Here is a 21491-nt window from a genome sequence, read left to right as displayed (position 1 = left end):
AGAATAACTACTTGACATCAATGGGAAAAGTTCTTGGTTTTGTCGTTGAAGATTGTGAACTTTTCGAGTATGTGTTTCCTTAAATCAGTGAGAAATGTGACAAAATGAACCAACAAATCACAACCATGAATGGATGAATACTACGGTGACAATGTCTAAATATCGTCTACAGAAAACAAAGACCCATAATCCAATCTTGCTGTATATTGTCAATGTCTGAATAATTTAGGTTTTGTATTTGGTCCTCTGATTCTTTATGTTTTGATTTGATTTGATTTGATTTTATTTTGGCCGTTGAACACTGTTTTCATCAGCATAACAGAGCTCTGCTCTTAGTTATTATCCTGATGCAACACACGCACAGTTTATGCTTTCTGCAGACACTTATTTACACTTAATATGTCCAACAGCTTATTGACATGTCTGGCAAATTTCTGATTGACGTAATGAAAACTGTGTTAATTTATTGATGATTTATTTATTTATGTTATGTTATGATTGATTGTATTTTTTGTTTTGTTTGAGTGTGTTGTTTCTTTTACATTTTGATGTAAAAGAAAGTTGCACAGGATGGTTGCTTTGTTTTGAAAAGTTTGAAATGATTTGTATAATTTTGCTGGATTTTGTGTAATGCAAAACTCTGTATAAATAAATACTTATTGAAACATGTTTTAAGTTTGTGTGAAACTTTTCTACTAAGTTAATTTTAAGTAACAATACCACATTTTTACCACATTTATTTTAAAAGTTAGTTGACATCGTCTGTGCTGTTTAATAGCCAGCTGCTCTCAGCTGTTTTACAGACACAGGTTGTCATGTGTTTATTTACACATCTCTCCTAAAAGCACAGTAGGAGAGATGGATAGAGCTCCTTTAATTTAAACACCTCCTTCCCTCTTGCAACTGTAAATATTTGCGATAAGCTGTTTGTCTTTTCTCCAAGCAAATATGACCAGTATTGTCCCAAGTCAAGTCTGAGGTACAAAGGGGAGCAAACAACTCAAAACCCAAGAACCAGAAATCAGGTTGAAAATAATTTATACCAGTTCCCCTTAGCAGTAGACTCAGTAAAACAGTTGTTTTCTTGATATTTGCCACGGTCCAACAATTGTCTTTTAAAGTCGATTTGTAAAATTTATTGTGCTATCATGACTATCAATCCAGATATTTCAGAAAGCCAAGATTTACCGCTGTGTTTGCTCCTCAAACAAACAGATATAGTTGAGGAGCGATTGGTTTTCAAGATGTAGTGGAGATTTAATAAAGAAAGAAATTACGATTTACAACAAAAAAACTTAAGTAGTGCAACCAGCGCCTAAACTCATGATGCCAAAAGATGAGAAATCTGAAAGGAAAAGCCAAATAACAACTATATCTGTGCCTCAAACTCGTTGCTGACAGAGCTTCTTGCTTCCATCCAGCACCCCTGAGATAACGTACTGAAAGGAAACACTTCAGGATGATGTAATCTCCATTGTACAAACACTCGCACCAGGAAGTAAGAAACGTCATGTGTTTATTGCAGAAATCCTCAAAATTTCCTGTCACATTAGGGGTCTAGTTTATAAGACATCCTGAAGACTGAATGGACTGAAAAGCTTGAGTTATGTTTTGTGAAAAAACCTGCTCAATATTACTCAATTCTGATTGGTGCAGATGCAAACAATGGAGGGATGTGATGCACCCTGGAGACTGACTCTCCCCCCATCACCTCTCAAACAGATTTTACAAAAAACAGCAAAAAAAAAAAAAACTTATATTGTTAAAGAACTTGATTAAATTCATGTTTCTTTTGCACATTAGCAAAACATTCCGGTCAAACCTTCACACGATCACATTCGGTGCATTCAGAAAGCAGCTGACAGCCTCTGGAAGCTTTCTCATACTCAGATGCAGCCCAAGGACAATGGAAGGAAATGGGAAGCTCCCAGCACATAGCCAAGACTTCCAGAAGTCTCCCCGAACGCCAATGTGAAGCTTTAGAGCAAATTTTTAAGCAATAATTCAGACTTCAGATCTGCTGGAACAAACTTGGTCACCTGGGACGGGGAAAAGGTGGATCCAAAGCGATGGCTGAAGGTAAGAGAATAAACCTCATGATCCGCTCCAGGCACCATTATGGAGCTTTTGACTGGGATCAGAGGGAGGTGTTGCACTGGGAGAAAGAACGCTCAGATGGATTACAGAAAGAAACGTATTGCTTCCTGACAAAGATTGCTTTAACTAACGACTTATTTGTTTTTATCTCAATGGCTGTTTGTCCTAGAAATACAACTCAGAGAGAAGAAGCCGAGAAGTTTGCCTCGGTCCGATGGGTGCGGTCTCTATAACTTTGATGGTATGCTCCCTCAAACTTCATTTTCTGAGAAATCTTGTTAAATCCTAGTAATTACACATATTTGGATTAAAGTCCAATTTTTAACTACTTCTTATGATTGCTAATGTACCTTTTTTTTTTGTTTAGTACGTTTTTAGCTGCCATGTTGTGAGAAATTCCTTTTTTCTGTTGTTTGTTCTCCAATAATACACAAAAAAATGTTGTTACAGCTCTGTAATTCGATAACCTCGGCACGAAGCAGCTGAGTTTTGGTGTTTCTATATAAATTGAAATGACTTTTTCTTTGAGTTTAGATAATGAACAAAAATGAATGAACGTCTTTTAAATGAATCAGAAATGTTCTTGTATTTTTTGCTACTTAAGTCAAGAGATATAAATCTAAAACAGTCATTTGGATAAATTTCTAATTGTAATATTGCAAAATCAAATAAAAATAAAATTAAGCACAAGTTAAAGACATAAGTTGAAAATAGTAATTTAAAATAGGTGATAAGTAATTCAGGAAAAATGAAAAACAATATTTCCACAGGGATTATTTGTTTATGTTTTATATATTTTGTGTTATGCCAGTGTTGTCTTCCACAATTGACAACAAGCAGCAGCAGTTACACAAATAACCACAATACTTGTTTTAATCTACAGCCTCAGTTATGACAGTATAAAAAATATGGAACTGACATGAAAGCAGTAGGATCTGCCATAAAAAAACATAAAAAACAAACAAACATAAAGAAGGACGTCACTTTTGAAAACTTAATCCAGTAGTAGAAACTGCATGCACATACATTTGGTGCCTAAATTTACTAACAGAAACAAAATTAAAATAATTTAATGAGATAAAAAAAATAGAGTAAACCTTGCAACTCAAGTCAAAGTCAACTTGATGTTTGTCCCTTTGTTATTTCCTGTTTCCTGCAACTGGTGATGTCAAAAGGTCAGGGAGCTTTAAAGATACAAAATAACAACCAAAAACAAAGGCGTTTGAAGATGTGAAACAAAAACACTCAAAGGATAAAAATTAACGTTAAAACAATAAAAACAATCAGAGAAAATTAATAACAATAAACTCTGACCTTCTCCAACAAATACATTAGTCCAAGTCTATTAACTTTCAAATGTTAGAAGCATCACTTTAATATCTGTCCTTACTGCTTCTACTGGAGGCCAGTATGCCAAAAGGCCAGCGCTCTATGTGAAAGGCTGGCAGTGGGTCTGTTATGTTTGCTTTCTTGTACTTTATATCCTTGCTTTGGCTGATATGTGTCAACTTGCATCAATAAATAATTGTGCAGTGCTGTAAGAAATCCAGTTTTCAGCTCATTAGTTTCTGCTACTGGCAACAAAAAAAGAAGTGTACTCTATTGATGTTCTACTGAAATAGCACAAAACTACCGTCCTCACTTCAGCCATTTAACATGTTTTTTTTTATATGAAGTATTAACTTTGCTTTCAATCCGCAGCTTTGGATTTGTCTGGAGGGTTAAGGATCGTCCTGGTGGGCAAGACTGGATCAGGGAAGAGCGCCACAGGAAACACCATCCTGGGCAGAGCTGCCTTCAAAGAAGATCCGAGCCCGGTGTCGGTGACCAAGCACTGTGAGACGCAGAGCGGAGAGGTGGACGGGATCCCAGTCCAAGTGATCGACACGCCGGGGCTGTTTGACACAGGAATCACAGAGGAGGAACTGAAGTCCAGGATAGAAGAGTGCGTCAAGATGTCGGTCCCTGGACCCCACGCCTTCCTTCTGGTGATCAGGCTTGGAGTCAGGTTCACCGAGGAGGAGAGGAACGCCGTGAAGTGGATCCAGGAAAACTTTGGCGACGACGCCTCCATGTACACCATCATGCTGTTTACGTGCAAGGATCAAGCCAAAGCAGACAATGCCCTGAAGGAGTGCAAGGAGCTCCGGAGACTTTCGATCACGTTTGGGCGCAGGTACCACGCCTTCAACAACAACGACGCGGACGACCGCGTGCAGGTCACAGAGCTCATCAACATGATCAAGGAAATGGTACAAGACAACGGCGGGAAGCACTACACGAACGAGATGTATGAGAAAGCCCAGAGGAAGCTCAGGGAGGAGGAGGAGCGCAGGAGGCAGGAAGAGGAGGAGAAGAAGGAAGAAGAGAGGAAGGTGTGGGACGAGGAGAGGGAGAAGCAGCAAAAGGAGCGAGAGAAGAAGAAGCAGGTTCGGAGGAAGAACATCCGCGTGGCCTCGGCTGCCGCGGTTGTGTTGGTGTTAGCCGGGGTCGTCATAGCGGTGGGGGCGAACACCACCGTGGCGCTGGCTCTAGGGGCTCCGACGCTCGTCCTCGGGGTTTTATGTGGTTTAGCCGCCTTTTGGGTTTGGAAAGGGATCAAATGTAAAGCTAAAAAAAACAGTCCGGTGTAATTAACACAAAATCCTGTCTGTCGGTAGTAATATTACAAATAAAGATCGGATGCAGAATATCTTCCACAAAATTAGCTAATATCCTTTTCTGGTTTTCGGGAAATGTTTCTCAAATGAACAAAGTAAATCTTGACTGGAAAATGAATTTAAATTAGAAATATTATTTAGGTCAGGGGTGTCAAACTCATTTTTATTTGGGGCCATATCAAGGTCACAAATGTTCTCAAACGGCCAGTTGTGGCAGAATGTATTGAAAAAAGCTACCCACTAATAAACTGTTAAAATATCAATAAATATCTGTCTCTGATGAGTACTTCTTAAAATTAAATGACACTGAACATGTTTTCACTTTGATGTACATACAGTTAAAACCGTTTTGATTTGATTGATAAAATAATATTTTAGCACACAATTGTTATCTTAAAGGTTCTATTTATGTGGCGTAAAAAGGGCCACATATGTAGTTACGGTGGACCAGATGTGGCCCACCAGCCCTCAGTTTGACATGTGATTTAAATGATCAAGGCAGTATTTAGTATTTTTTTTAGCAAAACTGTTGTCGAATTTCACTATTAAATTCACGTTTACACTTTTCAATGAACCTCTTCAACCTACAACCTGAACTGACCTACAGCTGGATCATATTGGACCTCACCTGCAGGTCTTGGCAGCACAGGTGTACTGATGTTCCATACACAATGCTGCTCTTTGAAAAAATTGCATACCTTTTTTTGGACCATCAGATTTTCTGTGCAGGTGATCTGTTGCTCCTTATTTAAACTGTGACCTGCTGCCATTTCCTGTGCTTTATTATTAGCAACTTGCAAGCTCAAAGGAAATGTGAAACAATGAGGGGAAAATCCTCTTACTTGTAATTTTTTTTGTGGAAGCCTCTGAAACAAATCATAAACATTTTGTTTCCCTCTCTGTCTGTCTCAGCTTGTAGCAAAAAGTACAGGAAGGGGAGAGAATTAGAAAAAGGTAAAATATGCACTAGATGTACGTGTTGAAAAAAAAAAAGACAAAATAATAAACATGAATTTTGTATATTATATCACATGTACAGATCAGGCTATGTGTTACCAGCCTCAGTTTTGTGTTTTGGTTTCCTGTGGCGTTTCACCTCTTGATTCCAATAACAAGAAGCAATTTAAAGAATTAAGCATTAGTTAATATCTGAATCAGTGATCCTGCTGGGAGAAGAAGGTTTAGGGAGTGAAGGATTGTACACATATATTATGTAAAAATGTCATGTTTGCAACAAGAATCCTGGGTTGCATTGATGATAAAACATTTGACAAATGTGACAAAAAAAAGCAAACACAGGAAAGATCACAAACATTTTCAGAGCAAAGTACATGCAATTGTCTCCTCTTCCTCTTTATGATGGTAGTTCCTTAGTTTCCAGTAGAAACAGCCACTATGCAAACTTAATGAGCATGTGACTCATATCTAAAAGACGTGTACACATACCTGCTATTTTGAAATCTGGTCTGTTGCTAATTGGCCATGGGTGGAGGCCCATCTCAGATTATCTTGTCTCAGGCCCTGGCAAGGTTGTCATCTGGCCTGACTGGAAATATGACATTTTCTTGCCAGCAGATAATCAGCCATGGACAAAACATAAAGTGTGTTTTTGCAAGGAAAAACTGTTATCTCTGTGATGTGACAAGTTATACAACATCCCTGAGACAGCAAACCTATGTGAGGAGAATTCGTAGTTTGTGCAGTTCCATGTCCTTTAAGACAAAATGAAGCCTTTGATGCTGTGCAAAAAAAAAAAAAAGGTTAAAAATAACTTCCCTGATGTTAATGAATGTTTGGAAGTGGATCTGGACTATGCAGCATTATCCTGTATATATGAAGGTAAAAGATTTTTACTCCTTTCATTTAAAAAAAAACTACATTTGAAAATAACTTGATTTTCTCCCATTTATGAACATTAAGAACAAAATAATTGTGCAGTTATTCTTTTTCATGTTATATTTGATTCTTCTACAAAAGATAGCATAAAACATTATCCATTTTTTATTTTTAAATAACACAGAAAGATAATGTAATGCTTTCCCCACATAATTTATACATTATTACAGTGATAAGGTGGATAGGTTTATCGCCCATCACAATCGAGATGGAGATAGGTCTTCAAAATCATACAGACATTTAAAAATTAGAATTACATAAATAAACATAATGAAAGCAATATTGATATTAAAATATTCCTAATTTGTCAGTATCAAAGTATTAACACAGGTAAGATTTACACAATAAAGAGAGTGCATAAGTTTAAATGTACATGTATGACTACGCTCCAGTCACTTTCTGAATTGCCTTAGTTATTGTCTGTTTTGGGACTCATGAACCATCCAACACCTTTCAGAATCGCTGCACCTCCTAGAGCCATCACTTGTGGTAGAGATAAAGCTACGGCTTCCTCTGCTGCTAGAACACCACCAGCAACAGGTGCAGCTGCGCCTGCTGCTGCACACAATAAATAATTGCCTGCAGTTCCCACATAGCTCCCAGCCTGCTGCCACCATATTTTGTTCTGGGCCTGTTTGTAAATCTCGCTGGTATAATGACCGCCGTTCAGTTGGACCGTCTTGTCTATGATCTCGAATAGATCAGCCACCTGAGTGCGGTTTTCTTTGCATGTATTGTCAAACACAACATATCCAGCTTTGCAGTCACTGGTCAGCTTCCTCAGATCAGGGCTTCTGTGCAAATAGTTCTCAATGGTGTCTTTGAGCTGATCCTCCCTGGTGAAAACAACGATTGTGTACTTTGAGACTTCCTCGCCGAAGTTGTCTGTGATCCACTTGATGGCATTTTTCTCCTCCACAGTGAAGCGTGCAGAGAGATTGATGACTAGCAGGAATATATGTGCGCCAGGGAGAGACAGACTGATGCAGTTCTCTATTTCACGCTTCAGTTCTTTCTCAGGAATCGATGTGTCAAACACCCCAGGAGTGTCAATGATAGTCACTGTTCTGCCATCCAGGTGGACGGTTTCTTTCTGGCATACCTTCGTCACAGAGGAACCAGACATCTCTGCAATAAAAGCGTCCCTTTTCAGGATGGTATTCCCTGTTGCACTTTTACCAGATCCGGTTTTTCCCAGGAGGACGATTCTCAGGTCTTTGACAGGACAAAACAAAATGTGTCGAGAAATGAAAAGTCAAAGTTTGATTTAGAGTGAGGTCAGGATACTTTTTACTGAGCATCAATAAGCCATGTGTTTAAAAGAAGAAATACCAACCTTTAGCTGAGGTTGAATCCATGTTCTGCAGAAGGCAAAACTAAAATAAGAAAAAGGAATCCGGATCAAATCTGAGTTAAAGCAACAAAAATAGGTCTGCCCGTACCTCTACCTTCCTCCTGTCTGACTTTCTGCAGTCCTTTATAGTCTTCACTATTGCTGTCCCTCCCTTTTTCCTCTTTAGCATTTCCAGTGAAATGAAACTCTCCTGTGTGCCACACGAGACTTGGATAGCTGACAACAAAAAGGGTTCAACCCCAGGCTTATGAGAAGGAAGTGAGATTTTGATCAGAGCTCTAAACTAGTTTATCATGATAAGCCAAATAAAAAGAGCAATCACTCAAACCTTTTTTTAATCTGTCATTTTCACTGTTAATCCCTGCTGAAATTCCACGTCAGCTCACAGAAACATAAGTGCAGTTGTTGTAGAATTCGAATCCGAAGTGAACTTGAAGTATACTCATAAACTAGACAAAACAGTATCTTAAAATTACAAACACCAAAATACATAATGCATTTTAATAGTGGAAAATTTAAAGATTGGAATGAAAACTAAAAAATGTCTATGATATTTACAAGGTTTTCCCCAGAAAACATGCTGAGCCCGCTGGTCGGGGCGCCAAGGCGGTCCATTGTTTTTTCGTATTAAAAGACATTTAGTAGAAAGGAAAAATAAAAATATTACTGGGTAATTATATGTTATGGGAAAATATTGCAAGTGAAATGCTATCTAAACCCACAATTAGTCTTAAATACAACTAATCAAACATACAATTAAAATTAATATAAATTATTTGCACTTCATCAGGCCCTCCAGGGCTTGAGGGGCTCCATAAATCATAATTTTAACACAGACATAAATGTAACATTTATTTATTGAGATTATCTATTCTGCTAAATTTGATTGAATTGTTTCATCATACATAAAATATGTTAAATTGTTTAACATTTAAATGTAAGATTTTTAAGTAGCTGGAAAGTTTACTTTGTGAAAGTTCAAAGGACAATGTTCATATAGTTATTGTTTTGTTACCATAGCTACACTCTGATGCTGTGACTTTAATCTTTGAGTTTGAGATCTGTTTGTTCACAAATACTTAGTTAACTGCAATCGTAACAGATTGTTTTTAGGTTGGCCAAGTAAACTACTCCCCCTCTCCCAGATTTCACTAAATCTGACACAGAAGCTGTTAGAGGTGCTGATGCTTTTAGCAGCAAGAGGGGCCCCTAAGTCAAATTAACCAAACGTGTAATTGTAGCATACTGTAATCACACTACTAATATATAAAATATGTAATGCCAATACACTTAAAATACATTCTAAATATATTGCAATTCAATCACAAAAATAGTACACTCAAAATATACCAATCAAGAGCATTTATGTTACATAAAGAGAAATATACTTAAAGCACACCAAGTTAAACTTAAGTTGTCCAAAAAAGTATGTTGAAGTACACTTAGTATACTTTAAATTGTGCATTAATACCATTTAAATAATATTAAAGTACTCTAAGCACAAAATTAGATGTTACAAAATGTCACACTTTAAGTTAACTAATTCTAAATGAACTTGAAGTATACTCATGATTAGTCTGACTTAAAGTATGCTCAAGTATGTTAAAATTTAACATACTTAGTATTTATATATTTTCACCAGGGCTGTCACTATACAAACTTAATGAGCATGTGACTCATATCTAAAAGACGTGTACACATACCTGCTATTTTGAAATCTGGTCTGTTGCTAATTGGCCATGGGTGGAGGCCCATCTCAGATGATCTTGTCTCAGGCCCAGGTAAGGTTGTCATCTGGCCTGACTGGAAATATGATATTTTCTTGCCAGCAGATAATCAGCCATGGACAAAACATAAAGTGTGTTTTTGCAAGGAAAAACCATTAACTCTGTGATGTGACAAGTTATACAACATTCCTGAGACAGCAAACATATCTGAGGAGAATTCGTAGTTTGTGCAGTTCCATGTCCTTTAAGACAAAATGAAGCCTTTGATGCTGTGCAAAAAAAAAAGAAAAGATGAAAAATAACTTCCCTGATGTTAATGAATGTTTGGAATTGGATCTGGACTATGCAGCATTATCCTGTATATATGAAGGTAAAATATTTTTACTCCTTTCATTTAAAAAAACTACATTTGAAAAGAACCTGATTTTCTCTCATTTATGAACATTTTGCATTAAGAACAAAATAATCGTGATGCAGTTTTCTATTTCACACTTCAGTTCTTTTTCAGGAATCGATGTGTCAAACACCCCAGGAGTGTCAATGATAGTCACTGTTCTGCCATCCAGGTGGACGGTTTCTTTCTGGCATACCTTCGTCACAGAGGAAGGAGACATCTCTGTAATAAAAGCGTCCATTCCCAGGATGGTATTCCCTGTTGCACTTTTACCAGATCCGGTTTTTCCCAGGAGGACAATTCTCAGGTCTTTGACTGGACAAAACAAAATGTGTTGAGAAATGAAAAGTCAAAGTTTGATTTAGAGTGAGGTCAGGATATTTTTTACTGAGCATGAATAAGCCATGTGTTTAAAAGAATAAAAACCAACTTTTAGCTGAGGTTGAATCCATATTCTGCAGAAGGCAAAACTAAAATAAGAAAAAGGAATTTGGATCAAATCTGAGTTAAAGCAACAAAAAAAGGGTCTGCCCTTAGCTCTACCTTCCCGAGGACTGATTTTCTGCAGCATTTCCGGTAAAAAGAAACCGTTCTGTGCGTCACATGTGACCCGTTTCATGAAAAACGAAACTTAAAGGGTTCAAACGCGGGGCTATGAGAGCAAATTACATTTTGATCTGAGCTCTAAGCTAATTTATCTGATGAGCCAAATAAAAAGAGCGGTCACTCAAACTGCTTCCTAATCTGTGAATTTTCCTCTTAATCAATGTTGACACTCCATCTTAGCTCACACAGGGTGAGCATGAACAGTGTCCTTGTTCATGTCAAGCAGCCTGATCATGTTTGCTTTACTTTCCTTCTGCTCTATAAACCTCCCTCCTTCAAGCATGCATTATAAACCTTTGTTGGGATATTTACATGATCTAGTGAAGTGGTTTGGTTTTGGGGCCCTCTGTTTCTGCTAGCAGTGTGGACTGCTGCAATCAACAGTCAGACGATTAGATCGTTCGCACAGCTGCTACAAACTTTCTGCATCTCTGACGTATATATTTATGCATGTATCATCTGGTGGTGTTAAAAGCAACAAAAGCAACTAGTATGCATTGGAATTAAGACGGAATACTTACACACATATTCATGACATTCTTTGATTAAATTAAATTTTGCTAGGATTTATACTTGGTGAGTCTTTCTCACCTGAGAATGTGGACCAGTGCTGAGCTGATTCTGCACCTAAAACTAACTTTAACAGTGCTCCTGGAGAAGTTTCATAACTTACAGTTTTTAGCTTACAGAACTTATAACTTAGAAGTTACACAACTAATAAGTTAATGTAAGAATAATATTTATTTTAGCCACATAAATGATCATGCTCAGCAGCAAACAACACATCGCAAGCTACAGCTTAGAGTAGATGGATAATATATTAATGTAGTAGCCAGGTAGGCTGACATAAAACATTTTGTTATACAATGTCAAACATTAAGACATTGTAAATATTGTTATCAAACAATATGAAGCCAAAACAAACCTCAGAAATATATAGGGCCAACCTTGACAATTAACTCATTTAAAGTTTAAACTCAGATCCACACAAATACAAAGATGCTAGCTTAAATGTTGGCTATTGAACTGGACCGTTCAATAGCGGTCCAGTTATTGAACCGCTATTGAACTTTTAGCTGAGGTTGAATCCATATTCTGCACGGTCCAGATGGCTATTGAACTGGACCGTTCAATAGCCATCTGGACCATTTATCTCTGCTGCTGTCAAACTAATTTTCTATTAGCAGCTCCACAAATCCTTTTGATAAACATTACATTACTGAAACACATGCAAACATATGTTCATCTTTCTTCCTCTTTATTTTCTCTGTTCCTGCAGGATAAGTCTGTTTTTACGACATTGTTTTGCTAACTTATCTCCCACCGGTGCTTTGCAGATTTGCATTGGATTGGATGCATTGCAGCTCATATTACTGACTGCTATTGCTGCTGCTATCAGCGTGGTCAGTTCCAGCCCCACACTGTAAGGATTAATATGTTTTTCTTGTGTGACTATTTTATGTCTTTGCTGCTGCCTGCATAGCAAGTTTTCCCTTGGTGATAATAGTTTACTTGAATTTGGTACACATTATTATGAGAGTATCTCATAATTATTAGATAGCCAAGTCATGAGATGCAAGTTTGTTTTTTAATGAGAGAGGCAGAAATGGTCTTTCATGTTCTACACCATTATTGCAAAAAAGGAAGAAAAAAAAAACTCATCTTCAAATGTCAGCTATTTGTGTAGTTTTTATTTTCAAATAAAACAAAAAAATAACACTTCCCCCACACAATATTGATCAGTTACTAAGAAAGAATTAAGCACAGGTAATATTTAATTAATAAAGAAGAGTACATAAGTTTAAAAGCCTTACATATATAACTCAATTTCAATCTGGAAAGACTCAGACGAAGAAAAAGGAACAATTAGAAGATTTAATGACAGCAATGAATAACAGTTCTTTGGCGCTCGGGCCCCGGCAGCTGATCTGAGCAGAGATTTGATGTGAACTCGATGAACATCCCGATAACCGATTAGGGATGCTCTCCCCCGGGGCCCGACACTGGTGGTGGAGGTCTGGAAAGGGTGCCATCCTGGAGAGCCGATGGATGTGGGTGGAGAAGGGGCGGTGGTGGGTTGAACGCAGCTGGGAAGAGGCTGACGGCTTCGGTGTGGATCCTTTTATGCAGAGCCTTATTGATGATTGGACACGCCAGGTGAGGTCCAGAGCTGAGGTCGGAGATGAGCATGACGCCGATGGGCGAACGGAGGGGATGGAGTCTTCCAGGTTGAATTTTCGCTATGAGCTACATTTCAGTGATTTTTCTTAATTACCTTAGCTATAGTCTGTCTTAAGTTCAATCCACCAATCAATATTCTACATAATCACTGCACCTCCATTATTAAGTGCCAACATTTTTAGCATAAACTGAGCTACAACCTTCTAAGCCTAAAACCAAGGACTGCTGCTGCACCTGCTCCATACCACAATAAACGTTCACCTAGAGCATACGCATCACTGCCCTTCTGGCGCCACCATAATTTATTCTGGGCCTTTATGAAAAGGTCTTTGGTATAATGCCCTCCATTTAGTTGTACTGTCTTATCTATAATCTCAAACAGATCAGCCACCTGAGTGCGATTTTCTCGCCTTGTGTTGTCAAACACAACATATCCAGCTTTGCAGTCACTGGTCAGCTTCCTCAGATCAGGGCTTTTGTGCAAATAGTTCTCAATAGTGTCTTGGAGCTGATCCCCCCTGGTGAAAACAACGATTGTGTACTTTGAGACTTCCTCGCCGAAGTTGTCCGTGATCCAGCTGATGGCATTCTTTTCTTCATTTGTGAAACGTACATCGAGACGGACAACAAGCAGGAATATATGTGGTCCAGGGAGAGACAGACTGATGCAGTTCTCTACTTCACCTTGCAGCTCTGTATCAGGAATCGATGTGTCAAACACCCCAGGAGTGTCAATGATAGTCACTGTTCGGTCGTCCAGGTGGACGGCTTTTTTCTGGCAACCCTTTGTCACAGAGGAACCAGACATCTCTGCAATAAAAGCATCCCTTTTCAGGATGGTATTCCCTGTTGCACTTTTACCAGATCCGGTTTTTCCCAGGAGGACGATTCTCAGGTCTTTGACTGGACAAAACAAAATGTGTTGAGAAATGAAAAGTCAAAGTTTGATTTAGAGTGAGGTCAGGATACTTTTTACTGAGCATCAATAAGCCATGTGTTTAAAAGAAGAAATACCAACCTTTAGCTGAGGTTGAATCCATGTTCTGCAGAAGGCAAAACTAAAATAAGAAAAAGGAATCTGGATCAAATCTGAGTTAAAGCAACAAAAATGGGTCTGCCCTTAGCTCTACCTTCCTCCTGTCTGACTTTCTGCAGTCCTTTATAGTCTTCACTATTGCTGTCCCTCCCTTTTTCCTCTTTAGCATTTCCAGTGAAATGAAACTCTCCTGTGTGCCACACGAGACTTGGATAGCTGACAACAAAAAAGGCGGATCTGACCATTTTCACGGAGCTTCTGATCGATTTCTCTGTAAAAATTACTCATATAATCATGTCAATGTTGCAACTTTCAGTTTAATCGGCAGCTATCAAAATAAAAAAATAAAAAATTAAACGAGGTCCTGTGTGGAGGTCTTTTTACGCTGTTTTGTGTTATTTTAAACGCGAAGAGAATAGATCTTTTTCCAACTTTTGTCTCTTAAGCCTGACAAATAAAAGTCAAGTCAACAAAACAGGTTTCCAACACGAAGTGTGCATTTATAATTTTTGATTTCTGATACAAGAGGAGGGACACTGGCTGACAGCAAGGCACCAAAATAAAGACTTCCTGAAAAGATCAGAGTGTAAACTTTTTGGTAAATCCCGTTCTAATATAACATAAAACAGATTACTGGGTTAAGGAAATGTCTAGTATGCTATCACACATAATAATTTTTGAGAATTTGGAAACAGTTGCTTTTTATTTCCCAAAGTTATGGGGGGAGAAGAGGAGAGAATGGATATTTCAGCTCCCTGAAATAATCTGTTCCCCGTCTAAAAAATTGAAACAAATTAATGTGAATGCAAGTCTTCAACTGTGTTAATTCCTCTCATCATCAACAACAAAGCCTGTGATTTTGATAACATATGCTCTTTATTTGCCAAAGTTAGGAGGGGGGAACAAAATATTTTAACTCTTTCAGCCACCTGAAATAATCTGTTCCCCCTACATAAAATGGACATGAACAGGTGCTTTTGTACAGAGAAAAGGGAGTTGAACTTTGTAGTACTGATATCAAGGTCACCACAGTAATTTGTTGTTCTCTGCTCATGTTTGCTTTAGTTTCTGTCTGCTCTACAAACTTCCTTCCTTCAAAACTTGCATTATGAGCCTTTCCTGGGATATTTACATGATCTAGTCAAGATCATCAACAAAAATCTGATTTTGTTGAAATAGCATTTTTTTTTCAACAAATGTTTTTCTTTCCTCCAAACCCTGTGAGCTTTAATGAAAACAAAATTAAAAGTCATTTGATTTTGGATTGGAAAAAAATGTTCCTTTGTAAAATGTAACCTTTTTGTTCTCCACACCAGAACAGTCCTATAAGAAAGGGAGGAAAAGGGATCAACAAAACGATGGGGGAATCATTTGAGACCGTCTTCAAAGAATGTTGAAAAGGTGACAACGCCTCTATCGCCACCAAGTGGCAACAATAATGTGTACAGCATTAACCTCAAATAAATCAAGCTTGCATTTACAGTGGATTGCAACAGTATTCCTAACTATTGAGCTTTCTCATATTTTACATTTTGTTTGGTTACAAATGCAACTTAGGATTTATTTCATTGGGATTTTATGGGATAGACAAACAAAACATACTTGTGTCCATGAAAAGAAATCCTCCAGAGTTAAAATTAACCACCTAGCTGCTCTTCTCTGATTAATCCTCTTCTCTCCAGGCCTGTCTATGTCTAGATTTACTCCTGCATCTTTTTAGACACACTCGTTCTACAGATGATGGATTGAACAGTGGTCTGCAAAATGTTGATGCATGGACTGTTGTTTCGCGCCATTACCACTGTTTTGAATCCACCCCTTACCGTTTTTCTTTTTTGTCTTTGTGTTTGTTCACTGACGTTCTCTAAAAAACCTCAAATCAAGCAGATTTATAATGAGATTAAATTACATAAAAGTAAATTCATATAATGAGGTATCAGAGCATAGAGGATTAAATAACACATCACATTTTTTTATTTTTAGTTGAGAAACAAATTAAAACCAATTATCCTTTTTCTCCAACTCTACAACAATGCACAACTTTGTAGTGATCTACCAATTAAATCCCATTATAGCATCTGAAAATTGTCATTTTCAAGTGACAAAATGTGAAAAAGTTCTGAGGTACGAACGTCTTTGTAAGGCACTGTATAGATGATAAAATCTTAAACAACAAAAACATTTGGATCTACTAACTGGGATCAATGATGTCCAGCAGCTTCTAAATGACCTCCATCTTCCCCCCCTTTCACGGCCCACTCCAAGTTTATGTGATGACAACATGGCCGCTGCCAGCTGTAACTGCAACAAAGTGTCTTAGTGTCCTTCTGCTGTCATGGAATGGCTTTCATTTTTTTGTCTGACCAACTATCTGTGTGGTGTTTTCTGTGTGAGTATATTTAGTATGCAGTATTACGCTGCTGGCCTCCCACTCCACCCTGTGTGAGCTGCAGTGAGACAAGCTGCCCTGTCAAAACAGAGGCACTGCTTCGGACATCTGTTGTTCTGTGGAGGGACTGTGGATGTGGAAGCGCGCAGAGGATCATCGAGACGCCTGCGGACCTCTGATTAAAGTAAGTTCGACCAACATAAGTCACTTATACGGAATCTGCAAATACTTTTTCCCAATGGTTTTGTCATCTTTTTCTCAAGATAACGAGTTCATCTAGAGAAAACAAAGGTTGTTTTCTTGAAATCACGAGATGCAATGGCATGCATTTGAAGAATGGAGTCGGGTTTAACACACACACACACACACACACACACACACACACACACACGCACACACACCAATCATCACACATCTATCATCTCATGAGCTCGAGAAAACCACTGGGAAATTAACTTGTTATCTCAAGACACCCAACTGGGGAAAATATATGCAGAAAACCAATGTTTCTCAGTTCCGTTCCTCAGGGACCACTGCCCTGCATGTTTTTGGTATTTCCCTTCTAACAGGCTTCTGTAGCACTTGATGGCATGCAAAGGAGGTCATGCAATCATTACAATCGAGTGTTCTGGACACCTGATTTCTCTAAAACATGCAATGCAGAGCTCACTGAGGACTGGAGCTGAGAAAAACTGCCATAGACTATGGTTTCTAAAAGACTATTTCTTCTCCATAGTTGGATGGGTGCTGAAGATCTGACTGACTGACCAAGAATTTAGTGGATAAAGGCTCCTAACTCTCAATAGTTACTAGTGAGAGCTACAGGGTTGGAGTGAGGAGGTTCTTCACTTATAGACGGAGACGGTTTCCGGAGCGACCATGGCATCAACCGGTCTCCAGGTGCTTGGTTTGGTGCTGGCCCTACTGGGTTGGGCGTGCGGGGCTTTGGTGTGTGCAGCTCCGCTGTGGCGCATATCGGCCTTCGTCGGGGGAGAGCTAGTGATTGCCCAGGTGTTGTGGGAGGGCCTGTGGATGAACTGCCTGTCTCAGACCACCGGCCACATCCAGTGCAAGGCCTACGACTCCACCTTGGCCCTCCCTACGTCTGCCCAGGCAGCTCGAGGGCTGACGGTTCTTTCCCTGCTTCTCAGCGTTCTGGCGGTCATGCTCGGTGTTGCCGGGGCCAAGTGTACCCACTGCATGGGCGACGGCAACCAGGCCTCCAAAGCCCGCCTGGCCAGGATAGCAGGGGTGCTCCTCATCGTGGCCGGCCTCGCCTACTTGACGCCCATCTGTTGGACTGCCTATGCCACGATTAGAGACTTTTATGATCCAACTGTTGCGGCGCCTTTGAAGAGAGAACTGGGGCCCGCGTTGTACCTGGGCTGGGGGGCCAGCGTGCTCCTCCTGCTGGGGGGAGCTCTGCTTCACGTCGGCTCCGCCGCCCCTGGAGGAAGAGCGCTGCCCGTATCTGGAGCCGCAGCAAAGCCCAGCCCATCCACGGGGGCAGCAGGAGAAGTGAAGCAGCAGGAAAAGTCATTTGTATGAGATCACTTTGTTGGACATTTAAACACCTTACAATTACATGCTTGCAAAAATGACATCTATATAAGTATTATTTGCTTCTATGTGATGATTATTTGGATTTCTTCCGAAGAGGGGCTGATTTCATGCCCTGTTCTACCTGCAGTCACAGATGGGTCTTCTTAGCAGTACTAAAGCTTTAGAGTTATGTCTTACTTACATGGTTGCCTAGGATGAAGATGTATGCTAATTAGATTGAAATCTACAATTCAGTTCAAAATTATTCATACTCCTGGCATATTTAGGATTTTGAGGTAATATTAATGTTTTGTTGTGACCCAACCAGAGTCCCATCCTAAAAATTATGAGGCTTTCCAACATCAAAAACTTGGAAACATGCACTATTTTTTCAACACACCATTTTTTAAATTTAAATATAAATAAAAACTTTTGTTTTCCAATTTATATTTCATTTACATTTTTTTATATTCAGAGATGGCTCATATAAAAAAAACTGGAAATTATTTTAAATTTAAATTTGGATAAAGTATAAGCATTTTTTGGCATGTCTTCATATTTCAGTGTAGAAATATTAATGCACATAAAGAAGGTTTTCTAACTTTAAGGGCTTTGTGTTGGAGTAGGAGTTGAAATGAACCGTGGGAGGATTTTAAATGTTTTAATGGTCACTAATGCGCGTGGCTCACATTTCTCAGATTCCCCTCTGCCTCTGCTTGTGTGTGTGTGTGTGTGTGTGTGTGGGTGGTATGTGTACTAAAGGCCAGTGTGCATTGTACATTAGTTTACACTGGTGTTTTTGCTGAAAGTATCTGAGTATTTATTCTGTTTACTTTTTTCTTTGTCACCTTATCTCTGCAATGTGTCTTTATTCTTAATAAAAAAATATTCTTTCTTCAATGGTCGCTGCTCCTTTATGTTTATGAAAAGTAAAAAGTATGTTTAAGTTGAAATAATCTTTTTTTTTTCAGTTTGAGCAGGTTTATTCTCATAATAAAGCAAATTAAAAAATGTTTTTGTATTATTTGACTTTCATATATCAAAGTAATTAGGGTACCAGATAAATTTTGTTTTTCTTGATTTCACAACTAAGAAATTGGAGAGCGACTACCTGATTTTGAGATGTACAGAAGAAGACATGGTGCTTCAAATACCTTAATATTTTATATACCTTAAGTTTAAAACACAGTGCACAGTAAGGTAAGGTCATTTTATCTATGTCACACATTTTCAGCAACAGGGCCGTTCAAAGTGCTTGTATTGTGCAGTAATAGTGCGCTCTAATGTATTTAAAATCTTGAAGTGTTTTTTTTTTCTTTTTGGTAAAATATTTGACATATTGAGGGTTTGCAGTCTAACGTAAATTTTCAGAATAATCCATATTTTTCTTTGTCACTTTTAAAACAACAGAGGGTATAGAAATAACTCCACCCTGGAAAGCAGATTATTCATATATTTTGTTAAAAACCTCAAATTTTGATTATGTTTATGTCCATGATAAATAAAATGTCTGGAACCTCAGGTGCAAACACGAATGTTTGCTGCTTCTTTTCATGATCATGTATGCAATTCAAAAGCTGAACAGTATCACTTTTAGCTCAAAATGTCCAAATACATATAATCATTATGACCCAAAGTAAAAACAGAAGTAAAGTGCTACAGGTGTCATGCACCAATAACACTTACACAATGCAATTTACTTAATTTGTGTTACATCTTTGTCGGTTGCTTCGAAATAATTCCCCTTACATGTGCAAAATGACTTTAGTATCTATGTGAAATACATTTAATTATTATTCTCAAAGATCACAATTTCAGACCGGAACTTTCGATTTTGAATAGTGACCAGTTGTGATAACAAACAGACTCCACTAGGGGGCAGCAGACACTAACGATCCGTCAATGAGTCAAACTTGGACATTTTTATTGAGGCCCTTATTCTTTATGAAATAGTTACAAATTATGTTTTATCTAAACTTTACACAAGACTGGATAAATGTATTGTGAAATTTATTTTCTTTATTATTATTGTTGTTCATGCATTTGCTCTAATATGTGGTCATTTTGGTGTTTGTGAGTCATTTGATTCTTTCTGGAATGACAATCAGTTTTCTTCTTCTGTTGTGTATTTAGTGCTAGACCATTTTTCAAGCCTACTTCTGTTGCTCAACTCAGATCACAGCAGAGAATAACGAAGGCTCACCTGCATGTGATCTACTTGCAGATGAGCAAGAGCCACATGTGTCAGCATATGCCAGCATTTACGTGCAAAGTGTAAAATACAAAGTCATGGCACAAAGAAAGTACATAGTCAATTTAATGACTAATTGATCTGTTTTATTTTTTATTTGCAGGGCTGAAAATTATTTATACATAATCTCAACTAAACTAATGCATATACTTCACTATGTAGTTATTTATTTTTTTTTTAAAAGAAGCCCAAATGAAAATGCTCATTAAAAACACATCCTACATATATAATATCCTTACAATTTTAAAAATCAATGTTCTTTTCACCCTTTATGCAGGATGACAACAGTGAAAGGATGTAATTTTTAGACATTTCTACAAAAACCGTATGAACCAAGTTTCTGCTTTGTTCCCTGTTTGTTGCTCCGCCTTACAATAGCATAGTGATACATAAACAATATACAAACACATTTGATTTGTTTTTCAGAAAACTAATAGTCACTCCTTTTCTGAAATGAACAACTTTATCACCCTTATCTCTCCTGTTGTGACTCAACATGATAATGACCCCACACATCACCCTAAGCCTACTGTTTAAAGGATAAACATAGAAAAGTATTCACACTGCTTCTGGGTCTCACTCAGATTTTCAGGAAACATAAAGTACTTTTGTTCGTAGATTAAGACTAACATGTTCAATGCAGTTGAATTCCAACTCAAAAAACGTTTTTTATGTCTGCAAACGTTTCATAATAGAAGCTGATCGACCACTTATCGATCAGCTTCGATAAGTGGTCGAAGTGCCACTTTGATGACTCTTCATCAAGCCAGCCTCTCGAAATTAACCACTATTTATGTGCCAGTGTTTTATAATTTGTTGAACATTTTTAAAAGTTTACTAAAGTCACTTATTTATTATTTTTAGTTGTGCTTACTGGAAATTATAACTACTTTCATAAGCCGTTTTCATAAGGCATTCCACCATCTATGACTTCTAAGCACTACTGCATACATTTTTTTTTACGCAACATATTAAGTCACTTAGGAAAATAAAGACAACAACTTAGCAAACTGGACTGACAACTGATACACAGTAATTATTCTGTTGATCACAAAGGCAAAAGACAGAAAAGGTGGGTCAAAAGGAAGCAATTAAACACTTATTTCCAAGAAAAACATCAAGGACGTCCTGGAAGAATAACAAACACATGCTGTTCTTATTATTTTTTTCTTTAATTATGTAAAGCACCTTGAAATGCCCTGCTGCTGAAATGTGCTATACAAATAAAATTTGATTGATTGATTGATTGATTGATTGATTGATTGATTGATTGATTGATTGAAAAGAGTTAGTCTCAAAGCGTTTGACTAGACCTTTACATAAAACAAAGTAACCCCTCAACCAACTGCTTTCTTTCT

The 21491-nt window shown here is 38.0% G+C and overlaps 4 protein-coding genes across 5 annotated transcripts; 2 read left to right on the top strand and 2 right to left on the bottom strand.

Annotated features, from left to right (window-relative positions):
• The first annotated feature begins 1285 nt into the window (after nucleotides 1-1285).
• LOC106928479 (GTPase IMAP family member 9-like) lies at nucleotides 1286-5024 on the top strand. The gene is made up of 3 exons (XM_015004758.2): nucleotides 1286-2079; nucleotides 2267-2338; nucleotides 3799-5024. Exons 1-3 carry the CDS (start codon nucleotides 2070-2072, stop codon nucleotides 4728-4730), a joined length of 1014 nt encoding a protein of 337 aa, XP_014860244.2. The 5' UTR covers nucleotides 1286-2069; the 3' UTR covers nucleotides 4731-5024.
• A 1721-nt stretch (nucleotides 5025-6745) lies between these two features.
• Nucleotides 6746-8163, bottom strand: LOC106928481 (GTPase IMAP family member 4-like). Its single transcript, XM_015004760.2, has 2 exons — nucleotides 7990-8163; nucleotides 6746-7868 (listed from the first exon to the last, which is right to left on the bottom strand). The coding sequence occupies exons 1-2, from the start codon at nucleotides 8009-8011 to the stop codon at nucleotides 7063-7065; spliced, it is 828 nt and encodes a 275-aa protein (XP_014860246.2). The 5' UTR covers nucleotides 8012-8163; the 3' UTR covers nucleotides 6746-7062.
• Nucleotides 8164-12405: 4242 nt separating this feature from the next.
• On the bottom strand, nucleotides 12406-14307 carry LOC106928482 (GTPase IMAP family member 4-like). 2 transcript variants are annotated; one of them, XM_015004761.2, is made up of 2 exons: nucleotides 13934-14307; nucleotides 12406-13818 (listed from the first exon to the last, which is right to left on the bottom strand). In XM_015004761.2, exons 1-2 carry the CDS (start codon nucleotides 13953-13955, stop codon nucleotides 13109-13111), a joined length of 732 nt encoding a protein of 243 aa, XP_014860247.2. In that variant the 5' UTR covers nucleotides 13956-14307; the 3' UTR covers nucleotides 12406-13108. The 2 variants fall into 2 exon arrangements, with proteins under 2 accessions (XP_014860247.2, XP_087862170.1); XM_088006044.1 differs by having other exon boundaries at nucleotides 12406-13812; nucleotides 13934-14306.
• Nucleotides 14308-15580: 1273 nt separating this feature from the next.
• LOC106928484 (claudin-4-like) lies at nucleotides 15581-18853 on the top strand. Its single transcript, XM_088004983.1, has 2 exons — nucleotides 15581-16524; nucleotides 17077-18853. The coding sequence occupies exon 2, from the start codon at nucleotides 17220-17222 to the stop codon at nucleotides 17886-17888; it is 669 nt and encodes a 222-aa protein (XP_087861109.1). The 5' UTR covers nucleotides 15581-16524; nucleotides 17077-17219; the 3' UTR covers nucleotides 17889-18853.
• Nucleotides 18854-21491: the final 2638 nt, after the last annotated feature.

Source organism: Poecilia mexicana, unplaced genomic scaffold, assembly GCF_051168715.1.
Source record: "Poecilia mexicana isolate PSO_F unplaced genomic scaffold, ASM5116871v1 scaffold_1, whole genome shotgun sequence".
In the NCBI taxonomy this organism is placed as follows: domain Eukaryota; kingdom Metazoa; phylum Chordata; class Actinopteri; order Cyprinodontiformes; family Poeciliidae; genus Poecilia; species Poecilia mexicana.
The sequence above is the reverse complement of the archived record's forward strand: the minus strand, read 5'-3'. Positions and strand labels throughout refer to the sequence as shown.